Below are 12,499 nucleotides of genomic sequence, written 5' to 3' on the forward strand. Positions count from 1 at the left end.
AAATCTAGTTTTTCCAAAAATAAAGTTAAAAAGAAAGAGAAAAGTCAGTACCAAACGACCAAAATTTTTTATTTGACTAAATTCTATCTCATGCATAAGCATGACAGTCTCTCCTATTTATTAGACTTTGGCAATTAAAAAACAAAAAACAAAAAAAAAACACACACCCAAAAACAAGCAGCCTTGTACAGAACAGTGACAATTCCAAGGGCGAGGGGTAGGCTACAGTTTTACTGTAGGATAAATATATATATTTTTAAAAGGCCTCTCTCCCTTTGGCCACATTAACAATCAGTTCAGATCATTAAATACAGACACATTTTCAAAATCACTTCTTCACTTCTCCAAGATCTTCAATGCTATCATCATCCACCTATAAAACACAAATAATTACATTTCATGAGCTGTGCTTAGCAACTAACATGGAAGCAACTGCTTTAGTAACTTACTTCTATAGATGCACAAGTTCCAAATACTCACCTCTGGCCATTTTTCCTGAATGACATCAATAATATCATCTGTAAAGTCTCCCTGAATGATGATTTCATCCTCCCCTGTTACTGAGGCACCACAGGAGAATTTCTGAGCAAAAAATCTTTGTGCTTCTTTAAGATCAATTTCTGTTATTTTAAAAAAAGAAACAGACTATAATTGGAATCATATGTCAAAGATATTTTTCCATTTTGAAATTTAATCTGCATTTTAAATTCATAAAACAGATCATATTAATGGGTTTCATGTTCCTTTCAGAACAGTAATTACAAACTACCCATAGGCAGTCATCTGAACAATGTAACATTTTTAAGGTCAGATAAAGCCTCAGTACATAAAAATAAGATCATCCATACTATTCCTGATTCATATAGTAAGACCAAAGAAAATCCAGGAACACATGAATTCCAACATTACATATACACTTCCAAGTAAATGAAGTTCTTGTGGTTATCCCTTTTTACAAAGGAAGACACTCCACCACTAACCACCTTCCCTCCCCTGCTACTGTCAGACAGAGGGGACAGGTCATTTTGCAACTGTTTGGCTACTGAGACTGGGAGGGAAAATGGAGCAGTGCTGGTAGACCTGCTCAGGGAAACCTGTCCAGCCCTCATTCTAGATAAAATGTGCACAAGCAGAAATTCTGGAATGGAAAGTCAAACCAGTCCCCTCTGCAAAAGATTTTTAAAATTTTAAATTTGACTATAGTTAGAAATCCAAAATCTCATTTTGTATCCTTCTTAGCAAAAAACAGAACTGTAAAATTTTCATGATAATAGATTAAAAAGAGAATGAAATGAATTAATGAATAAAACTCACAAATTTTAAACATACTTAAGCTTGAACTCACCAAAAGTTGCAAGGCCACACACTCTTGTTACATATTTCTTCTTTGCTCTGGGAATTTTGGCTATCGTAACCTTTTGTGGTACAGTCTTCTTTTTCTGTTTTATTTGACCCCTTCCACCTTTATTTATTAAGAAACAGTTCAGGATTAGTTGTTTTATCATAAATAGAGAATACTATCTTTAAATATACTGATTTTCAAAAGGTATAAAATATTAATTTCTAAAGCTTCTTTTTCTAATACAAAATTCATAAACACATGCATGAGTATTCATTCAGTTAATACATTGTAAGTAGTATGTGCTGTGCACTGCACTAAGGGCTGAGGACACAAAGACCAAGAGAACACAAACACAGTCCCTGTCCTCCAGAGGCTCTCAGTCCAGGGCAAGGAGAGAACAGGTTAAATTACAGCAATCTGGTATATACTGAAATAGGATCCATGAACACAGCACTACCATAAGCGCTGCAGAGGAATGGCTTACTCTACTTCCAGAGGACAGAAAAAGTTTCTGTATGCTGTAATTGAGAACTATGCTTTGTCTTTTGGTGTGTGTAACAGGAAAGTAGGATTTACTGGTTGGCCTAGTAAGGAAAAGACAGTGCCAAGGCTCCCTTGAGTGCAGGGCCCGCCACTTGTCCAGGGGGCCACGGTTAGGGTTGTACTCGACCCCACAACCATCTGGGACAAGCCACTTTTCTGCCTCCATGTTTTCAAACTCATTCACATTAAACTTAGTAAATCCCCAATTCTTGGTGATGTGGATCATCTGGCATCCAGGGAACTTGAGCTTAGCCCTGCAGAGTGCTTCAATCACATGCTCCGTATTCTGCAGCTTGGTATGGATGGACATAGCAACTTGACCAATGTGGACCCTGGCCACTGTGTCCTGGGGCTTTCCAAAGGCACTTCACATACCTGTCTGGAGCCTAAACTGGGGTGGTCCCATAGGCAATTGGTCTCGTTAGGGTGGATGCGAGTGTCCACTGGAAAGGGCTGTCTCCTTAGGGCGACTCATATAGGCCACAAACTGAATACACTACAGAGGAGGTAGTGTACTGTTCACAACCATTGCACACTGAGCCCCCATGGGGAAAAGAGCATGGTTGGCTTAATTGGCTGCAAATACACTTGTCTGAAGGAAGCTTATGATATGTAGGAAAGAAAGCCAGATAGGCAAAGATTATATACCAGTCATTTAAGAACTAGTACATCAAGCTCTTTATACTGCAAAGAAAAGAACCCAGCATACAAGTGACTATGCAGGAGTGAAATCATTGATTTATGGTCTGTCAAGATCATCATACCGTGTGGAGGGTGGGCCTGTGAAGAGCAATGAAAGAGAGGCCACTGAGGAGGCTTCTACATTAGTTCAGGCAGAAACTAATCAAAATCTAAATAAAGCAGTAGCAACAGCAATGGCCAATAGGTACAGAATAAACAGAGGAAGGAGACGAAATCACAGAATTCAGAACTGATTCAAAGGGGCAAAAAGAAAGAAGCCAAGATGGGTCTCAGGTTTTTGGCCCAAATGATTGGATAAACTGCTGTCATTAATCAAAGTGAACAAAACAAAAGATGCAGATTTGGGACTTAAGTAAGTTTACTTTGGAAGTGCTGTGTTTGAAGTGCCTATGGGACCATGCACATTTCTAGTCTAGAGACATGATCCAGGACTAGATTTGGGAGTTCTAAGTGCAGAGTGGGGGCAAAAGTTAAGGATGCAGAAGAATCATCCAGGGAGGATATGCAGAATGAGAAGGTAAGTGCACTGAGTCCTGGGAAACACCATTTTTTAAAGGGACAGAAGGGAGAAGTCTGCACAGAAGCCTGAGGAGGAAGGAAAGCAGAATAAGGGAGCAAGCACAACACTTCAGAAAGGAGTATTCAGACGCTCTCTCACCACTGAGCAAACACCCAGCCATTTGTGACCCTTATCAGAGGAGTTTCAATGGCATCAAAGTCAGGTAAGGATGGACTGAGGAGTGAAGGCTCAATGACTGAACTGAAAGGAGGATAGCTGAGTCTAGTCTTAGCAAGGAAGTCCAGCTAAGAAGGCAATGGGGAGGAGAATATGGCAAAGAGAGACACGAGTTCTTGGGGGAATGTTTTTTGTTTTAATGCGAAGTCCTAGAAAATATTTATAAGCTAATTTTAGTTATGGGAGAATTAATTCAGGAAGAAGAAACAGGCAGGGATAGGATACAAGGCACGAGAAATTCATTTTAGAAGGAGGAGAGGTAGACAAGTATATTCATCAGTTGTGAAAAGAAAAATTCAACTGAGCTGACAGTAATAAGGAGAGAACAAAATCTTTTATAAATGTCCTCACTCTATTTAAATAGAATACATAAGGTATTTTTATAAGGTAACAAAGTTTTTAAGTCATAAACAAGCTGGCTGGCTGTTTTTTATGTATATACATGGCAAATGAAGCAAGTTTCCTTGGGTCCAACTTACTGATAGAGACCAAATCATAGGAAACCCAGTCATCCTGAGAACGATCCTGTACCCCTCTGTATGGTATTCACACAGAAGGCAGTAACAGGAAGATGTTATTCAGTTTGGGAATGCTTTCATTTCTTATTTCTTCTAGTGGTTATTGTTGTATAGTTGCTAAGTCGTGTACAACTCTTTTGCAACCCCACGGACTGTAGCCCACCAGGCTCTTCTGTCCATGGGATTTCCCAGGCAAGAATACTGGGATGGGTTGCTATTTCCTTCTCAAGGGGATCTTCTCGACCCAGGGATTGACCCCACATTCCCTGCGTTGGCAGGCAGATTCTAAGCTTTCTGGGGAGCCCTGTTCTAGCAGTATGTTTGTATAAGTCAAATCACGCCTCACCTCTCTTTTGTTTTTTCTTCTCTTCCTCTTCCCCGGCTGTTCCTTGACCCTCACTAATTCCAGCTTCTTGTTTGGGTGAATTTTCTAGATGTAAAAACAAAACCCTTATAAGCACTGACATCACTTCATGCTAACATTAAGAAATTACCCCTGAGAAACCTCATACACAAATAAGGTATTTTATTTATTTTTTAATTGAAGGATAATACCTTTACAGACAAATAAGGTATTTTACCAACAAATGAGTATAACATTTATAAAGTCAGTGATTGTATTCCTGGACTCCTATCAGGCCTGATTCTGAAGTCATTATGGTTTAAGTGTACGGTGACAGAAGCTACATTAAAGTAGCGTAAAACCCTCAAGACTCCACAGGAGTGTTTAGCATCAAGCATACTGATTCTGTTAACAGAAAGCCTGGTCCTGAATATGAAGATACATCCTAGGCAAGTCAGGGCCCACCAGGTAGACTGACTGTTACATCAGATTTGAGGGTGCTTATCCAATCACAGACGGACCATGTTGTCTCAGGGGTTGTGCCTCATGGAAAACTATCTGAAAATCAAAGCAGCAAATAGCAGGGTAACATTGGGTATACTTCGATAGCCTTGTTTCTGGCCCAGGGTTTCCCTTCTTCTGCTACTGCCTTCATTTTTACCAGTCTTGTACGAAAAGCTATCAATTTGCTAACTGAGGAAATCTGTCCTTCTGCAGTTTTCCTTACCTTTGGCTACAGCAACTCCATTCTAGTTGCTTTGGTCAGAAGTGCAGCTGGCCCTTTTCCTCACATCCCACATCAGGACAGCAACACATCAGGACACCCTGTCAGCTCTACCTTCAAAACATGTCCAGAATCTGACCACTTCTCACCACCCCACTGCTACCATCCTGGACTAGGTGGTCATCCTCCTGACCCAATCACTGCAAGAGCCACCTACTTGATCTCCCTGCTTTGCTGCCTATGCCTCTCTTCAGTCTTTTTTTTTTAGCCATGCCACGCAGCATGTGGGATCTTAGTTCTTTGACCAGGGATTGAATCTGAGTCCCCTACATCCCTGCTCTGGAAGCCCAGTCTTAACCACTGGACCACCAGGGAAGTCTCTCTTCAGTCTATTTTCAACATAGCAGCCAAAGATGCTGTTGAAACAAAAGTCAGACCTTATCATCACTCTTCTGCCCAAACTGCTCCAAAGGCTTCTCATCTCATTCAGAAAAGCCTAGACTCGCTCTTTAAGACATAGTCCTTTGTTACTTCTCTGACTTCATCTCCTACCTGCCCCTGACCACCCTCCCACCAAAAAAAAACACAAAAAACCAAAGGCCTCCTTGCTGTTTTCTAAATATGCTGTATGCGCTAAGTGTTTGCCTCAGGGCCTTTGCACTGGGTGCGTTATCTGCCTGGAAAATTCTTCACCCAGATATTCAAAGGACTCTCTCCCTCACTTATTTTAGGTCTTTGTTCAAATGCCATCTTTTATCTTTCAAGATTTCAAATTCCCTCCCCCAAAATTCTTATCTTTCTATTCCCTGCTTATCATAATTTAATGTATTTATTTCATTTGTCTTGTTTTACTTATTTTGTCTCTCCCTCTATAATTTCCAAAGAACAAGTCTTTTGTTTACTGCTTTATTCTCAGCATCTAAAAGAGTGTGTAGCATATAGCAGGCATACAAGAAATAATTTGTTAAGCGAATGAGTGAAAATATATATCCCTAAATCATTTACTCTTCTTTATATAAGAACGTTGATATTTTGACCTATCCTATCCAGATAAGACTCATGAAGTGGTCTGCGATTTTATGTAAGAAATCTTAATTAACCGAAGAACTTAAAACAGTTTTACAGTCAATAGACATAGATATTAGAGTGATACAATTCTGTTCCTACTAGAGGACTTTTGTATCTTTAAAATAATGCCCTACATGCATCTGTTTCAGGTGTACAGGCTTTTATGAAAGAAAAAAAAAAATGTTCATACCTACAGTAAGTTTTGCAAACTCATTTGGAAAATTCTTCTCTAACCATTGTCTACATTTAGCAACATCAGGCATATATTCACAGTACTGGAGGGGGGAAAAGAACAAACTGAGTCACAACAGTATATTTTTAATCATTTTAATTAAAAAATCATTCCCTGTGCCTGCTATTTATAGAATGATAAAATCAACTACTCCCACCTAATGTCTCATCCACAGAAAATCTGTATTCAATCAGGAAATGTCCCATAAGAAATTAAAAATTAAAACACACCTCCTCACTGTAGCAATTTATTTCCTCTCCAACAAACAGAAGGGCCATTAGAAAAAGGAGGAAACAGACAAAAATAACCACAAGCATTTCTTGCTTCGGGCATATAGGCGTCTCATTTGTATGAACTGCCCACAGAGCCTGACTTAAGAAGCTTATCAACAGAAAGCCTTACACATAATTTATGCTTTCTCTTCTCTGTTTGGATGTTAAACTTTGACTTTAAGGTTACTCTTGTTTTATTGGCTGACCATGAGTTCTGCGCAAAAATCCAAACTATGTATAGACAAGTGCAAAAGATGCACACATATGACTCAAAGTCTAAAAAAAAACAATCTGTAGGACCATAAAATCATTCTAAACCGAAGTTCTCTATAAAAGGTTGAAACTCTGCCAGCAAATGACAGAAAATGAAAAATAACAAAATGAAGTTCCCAAGCTAGCTATAAAATCAATAACCTCAAATTAAAAAAGAAAAAAAGAATTTGAAAAGAACTTACCTCTGTTGGTAATGAACAGACTGGGGAAATGGAGAGAAAAGATTTGAAAATATAAATAAATGAGTACACACACACAGGACTTAATAATTTGACAAAACGCTTCGTTTCTGTTTTTTCCTGTAACTTGTCTATACCACTTTTCAAATACTACCCCCATCATGTGCTTTTTTTGAGGTTAATGCCACATGGTTAATAGAGATACTATCTTGATTTCTTTTTTTGATCTAAAGAACAATGTCTCCTTCAGTTGCTAAAACATCAGACTATACTATCTGGAATGTCTTACGGTTTTACCGCAACCACTTCAATGGGTTGGAAACTAAGCTAGGATGGGAACAATTACCCATGCAACAAAGCTTAAATGGAGCTGGTTATTTCTTTTGATAACTTCACTAAAACAGCCACTAATTTTCGTTCATACGAACACATTTACAGACTTCAGTAGCACTTCTGTTACCATTTCTTTGCAATACAGTTTTCCTCTCCTTTTCATGTTATGCTATACAAGATCATGAAACTGAATTTCCTTCCTTCAAAGGGAGTTGGTTCAGTCTTGTCACTAGATAGCCTGCAAAGGCTAAGGGACTAGAAAAACTCAAAGTTTCTCAATTTTATCTATAACTCTATTACTGGGTCAACTGCTTAATTTTTAAGGTGAGGAATGGACTGGTACAGTGCGCCCAACACCTTGAGGCTTGTGAGGGAGAGGACGGGTGGTACACCATTACTAGTAACAGCAATTACCATCTACTGGGCACATCCCAGGCACTCTGTTATACTTTGTATTATGTTTCATCATCACAACCCGATAAGTAAGAATTACCATGTTTATTATGATTGACAAAAATGAGACTTAGAACAAGTAATTCATTTGCATCTGGTTAGAACAAGATTTGAACCCTGGTCTGTTTCTGAAGCTCATGCTCATTTACCTAATTAAACCACAGAACCTATCAAGGCAATGCAGCGGTGTACCAGCCCATTATCGGTCTTTTATAGAGGAAGCCCTGAAATAGGTTCAATAGCTCATCCAATGACAAAGGTGGTAATGTGGCAGAAACTATTCGATAAAATGCACCATCTATTTCAGTTTAGAGTTTCCTACTAAAGCTCTGCCTGCTTAACCAGAGCTCTCTGATCTTCACAGTTCAAGTTCAATCACTAGTAGGAACAGATATTCAGCCACACTTTCAGGATATAATTACAGGTTAAATACCATTACTGCAAACCCTAAAACCATAAAACTTTGTACACCATTTCAAATAATATTCAGTTCAGCAAAATTCTAATATGATGAAAAAAGTTGGACAAATCTTCCAAGTTCCACATTATTTGAGTCAATTTTCCTCCACAGATGATTTACTATTTGTAAACTATAGCTCTTCAATGAAAATAATGAGCAGTCACCAGCTTTACATTACTAACAACCTGACCTTATACACCTGCTGATGAGATATGAAGAACAAAGTCCATCATCCATGAAACCTTCTGCTATGGTCTTCATGTTTGTGTCCCCTCAAAATTCACAATGTGGTGCTATTAGGAGATGGGGCCTTTAGAAGCATTATTTTATTTATTCTTTTCAACAGCCTGCTGAGGTAGGCTCTGTTATCCATTTTCTGGATGAGGAACTGGTCAAGGTCACTGGCCTGGCTTGGCCAATCCTGGCTAAACCAGGATTCAAACTCAGACTGACTTCAGATTCTGAAGTCTCAGTCCTGCAGACAAATGTCTCCCTGGAAATGACCCCATCCACGTACCCTTGTTTCTCACTATATTTCAACCAGCATTCTGCACCAATTAGCTCCTTTTTTTCCCCCTCTACCCTGAAAATACCACATTAAACCTTGCCCCCATACTGTTTTTGTGAATTCCTCCACCTTTCCTTGCAAATTCTACCTATTACTTAAGGTTTCTCACTTCACTTTCCCAGCTTCCCTTCGAACAAAGATCCCTCCTTTTCCTAAAATCCTAATTCATAGCTCTGGTCTTTTTAATTTAGCATTGAATATTCCCTAAGTCCTTCTCCTACAACTAGACCTTAAACTCCTTGAGGAAAAGGTAATCCTGTCTCCATCCTAGTGCCTGGAGTATCAATACAAACTAGGGAAATAAAAATAAACCTTTCTCAAAAAGGTTAGGGACCTCTGGTGACTACTGGTGAAATATCACTGGGTTAGATGCATACTTAGTGTGGTTATTCAAAGCCATCTGAGGAGTGACATAAGCAATTGAAGAGGATGGCTTTCACATACTGTATTTCATTAATTCTTTCTTCTTTTCACTTTTATAGGGATGCATCCCATAATTATGGCATGTCAATCTTAACAAATTTTTCTTTCTAAGTGGAACCTAAAATAATGGTGCCTCTTATAACATATGGAGACTTAGATTCAATGAATTAGGATACAAAGAACAGTAACTCGTAACTACATCTGACAAGCAAGAATGAATAAACTAAGCCAGTATACTTTTTTAATAAGAGCACTTACTGTTATTATGTTCTTGAATTCATTGCTGAACCAGCTTTATAGGAATTATCTGACTCCAGATGTAATCACCATCTTTTTTTTTACAGACCTTAAGAAACAGACCTCTAATCCTTAGTTAAATCAGGTAACTTGCCCAAGGTCACAGAGCTAGAATTAAGCAGGAGCAGCTGGTAATGCCCAAGGTAAGGATGCAAACCCTGGTCCATGACGCCAAAGTCAACCTTACATAAAGTTCCCCTGCCTACTCTCTGGGATATTTTATACTCATTTTATTTTCTTAATCAAAGACAGTAAATAAATGATGCGTCGATACAATTTTTCAACTCAGTGACAACACCTCTCCTTTTATAGTACTTAAATTCCAGAAGAAATCTCTATTACATTCACAGAAGGTAAGGTCCACAAGAACAATGACTTCTCCTAATTTATTCATTATTCAGTTTCCAGCACACAAAACAGTTAGGCACATAGTAAGTGGCCAAAAATATTTACTAAAAAAGATAAAATTTACTTGCCCTTTACTTTACTGTCGTATGTCTTCAAATTTTTCTGAACCTTTCCAAGATGCTAGGAAAATTAGTTATCTCCAATTAACAAATATTTCTGAATTGAAAATGAGGAAACACAATCAAAGGGAAAAAAATCCCTGATCCACATTTTATTAATCAGACCAAGGACACTTTCCCACAACTGTCCTACTGCCCATCACTCCAGCCTCATCATCTTCCACTTGTTATTACACTATTTCTACACTACATACTATACTCATACAAAACCGCTTATTTCTCCACAGACAAGCTTTTCCTTACACAGCTATTCACTTCATCTAGGATGCATTTTCCCACTCCCTCATCCAGTCATCCCTTAAGAGTCAATTATCTTACAAGAAGCCCAACTTTAACAGCCAGACTGGAAAGTTACTTTGGGCTGGAATAATCTATTTACACATGTCTATTTCAACTGGACTGAAAATTTCTCCAGGCCAAGTAGCAAGACCCAAGTCCCACAGGTTGGGAAAATCTGTTCATCCATGCCTCCTCTTGCCCAACTCCCAAGTAAAGATTCACCAAATGACAAAGATGAAAAAATTACTTGGACCAAATGTGAAGCCACTGATCATAACGTATAAAAATACAGTGAGTGAAAGCCATTTTCTGCCTTCCACCACTTACCTCCACAGTAAAGGACTCGAAGTGGGTAATCTGCATCTAACTTGGTGTTGCTCCTCTGGTCTCCTCTGCAATCATGCCCACCGGATTCAGAAATGTCAGCAGCCATTTCAAAACCTGTCAGAAAAGAAAATAACACAGCTTTACTATTTGGGACCAAGGCCCTGAGAGAAACACTGTTCAGGTGTAGCCCTGTCTTCCACTAGAAATCCCCCCACCCAAAATCTGTTTCAATTCTCTGCTGAATGAAAGGTAAGAAGCTGGATTCATAAAATATGATTAATTCTGGGCACACCATTTTCCAGGTCTACAGGAAAGCCAGCGACAACAGTGAGATTCATAGCAATGGACCATGACAACGCGGCGGAAGAGGGGGGGGGGGGGGCACCGGTGGAAGAAGCAGGAATGGGAAAAAAGGATGGGGATAGTGACCTCGGTGGAGACAAGGCAAAAGGTTTGGGGGTGATTCGGAAGGGATGCAAAGTACAACAACAGAGAAAGGCCAAGAAGCAGCTGAAGAGGCTGGAAAAACCTACGAAGAGCGGGTGAAGAAGGGGTGGGCCGCCGGAGGCGCCCAGAGTGCAGGGTGTGGGGGCGGCTGGATGCCAAGAAAGGGACGCTTTCGAGTCGGGAGAGGGGATGGAAGTGAGAAAGGGTGGGGAGACCAGAGTCTGAGGAGACAGAATACGGGCGAAAGGACCAGAAAGGAGCAGAATGTAAGGGGACTAAGGCGACAAGAGCGGTCAGGTGTGAGGGCGCGACCTGAAGCGAAGGGGGCAACCCCGGGGACACCAGAGCGGCCCATGTGGGCGGGGGTGTGGAGACGCCCGGCCCGGCCCCCTTCCGCCGGACAGCACCTCAGCTTCCCCACGCTCTCTACAAGCTTCTCCGAAGCGGGAGAGGCACGAGGGGTTATTACCCAGGCGGTCGCACAGCCTCCGCCGCCTCCGCGCCCGCCACTACCGCCAGCTGAAGCGACACATGCGATTCCTCTTCCCCAGCCAGAGCCGCCCGAGAGCGCGTCTACCAGCGGCGGTCCCGCGAGACAATAAGCCTTTATCGCGAGATTCAGTGGCCGCCGGGCGGCTGTCGCGAGAAGCCTGAAGGCTGGGGCGGGGAGGAATTGGAGAGCATGCGCGTTTCGCTCAGGGGCGGGGCCAAGCAGCCTAGAGGCTGACAGCCAGTAGGCGGTGCTCGTTACCTGTGGGAGAGGGTGGGTGGTTCGCGGTCGCGGCGCGGAAGGGGGCGCTCTTTGGAAAGCGAAGACTGCTTACTGCTTACTCCTTACTGCTTACTGCTGAGGCGGGGACGTGGCCGTGGCCCTGGGGTCTGGAGTGCATCCTTCAGTCCTGACTGACGTCCAGCCTATTGGATGTCATTCCTCCGCGGGGAGATTGCAACTGGAAAAGGCGTTTGGTTTAATTTCAACGCCCTACTCTATATTGGCGGAATTCTTTTTAAAAAGACAGTGTCAATGCTATTCCATTTTTCTCATTGCCCTGCAATCTCACCAACCTAACAACTATTTTCACAGCTTCCTGGTGTTTACTGATCCTTATATGTGTTTTAAATTGGAATTAAACTCTCCCACGTCACTGTAGACTAAAAAATTATTCACAACCTCAAGATTGAGAGTTAGGTTTTACTTGGCTGGAATTTTAGGGCTTCAAGCCTAGGAGGCAGCATCTCAAGTTAACCCTGAGAGAACTGTTCTGGGGAGGGCAGAAGCCAGGATATATAGGCATTTTGCAGCAAGGAGCAGGTAGTCTGAAAAATCAAAAGATTATTGTTAATTAAAGAAAATCAGGTATGTCAAGTAAAGAAATTAAGTGATTTTTCTGTGTATGAGCAGATGCAGTAGTCTGGGCTTACTGAAATCTCTCCTTTAATATACACCTCAGCT

The 12,499-nt window shown here is 40.8% G+C and overlaps 1 protein-coding gene and 1 non-coding gene across 6 annotated transcripts; both read right to left on the reverse strand.

The window, feature by feature from the left end:
* Window positions 1-48: 48 nt before the first annotated feature.
* On the reverse strand, window positions 49-11,674 carry DENR (density regulated re-initiation and release factor). 5 transcript variants are annotated; one of them, XM_055550070.1, is made up of 8 exons: window positions 11,516-11,674; window positions 10,600-10,713; window positions 6,936-6,955; window positions 6,167-6,251; window positions 4,188-4,271; window positions 1,346-1,462; window positions 481-620; window positions 49-373 (listed from the first exon to the last, which is right to left on the reverse strand). In XM_055550070.1, the coding sequence occupies exons 2-8, from the start codon at window positions 10,703-10,705 to the stop codon at window positions 329-331; spliced, it is 597 nt and encodes a 198-aa protein (XP_055406045.1). In that variant the 5' UTR covers window positions 10,706-10,713; window positions 11,516-11,674; the 3' UTR covers window positions 49-328. The 5 variants fall into 5 exon arrangements, with proteins under 5 accessions (XP_055406045.1, XP_055406046.1, XP_055406044.1 ...); XM_055550071.1 differs by lacking the exon at window positions 11,516-11,674 and adding an exon at window positions 11,454-11,474; XM_055550069.1 differs by lacking the exon at window positions 11,516-11,674 and adding an exon at window positions 11,359-11,468.
* On the reverse strand, window positions 2,337-2,467 carry LOC129630491 (small nucleolar RNA SNORA70). Its single transcript, XR_008703741.1, has one exon. It is a non-coding gene; the product is annotated as a small nucleolar RNA SNORA70 (small nucleolar RNA).
* Window positions 11,675-12,499: the final 825 nt, after the last annotated feature.

The sequence above is a fragment of the Bubalus kerabau genome, chromosome 16 (genome assembly GCF_029407905.1).
Source record: "Bubalus kerabau isolate K-KA32 ecotype Philippines breed swamp buffalo chromosome 16, PCC_UOA_SB_1v2, whole genome shotgun sequence".
Taxonomy (NCBI): Eukaryota; Metazoa; Chordata; class Mammalia; order Artiodactyla; family Bovidae; genus Bubalus; species Bubalus kerabau.

Bases quoted from the DNA above. Each gene is read 5' to 3' on its own strand.
- DENR (XM_055550069.1), bottom strand. From the start codon at position 11,401: ATGGGCCGCTCTGGTGTCCCCGGGGTTGCCCCCTTCGCTTCAG. The intron at 1,463-4,187 runs GTGAGGCGTGAT...TAATAAATAAAG, and splicing joins GAAGAAAAAACAAAAGAGAG to GTGGAAGGGGTCAAATAAAA. The intron at 621-1,345 runs GTGAGTTCAAGC...TTAAAATAACAG, and splicing joins GTGTGGCCTTGCAACTTTTG to AAATTGATCTTAAAGAAGCA.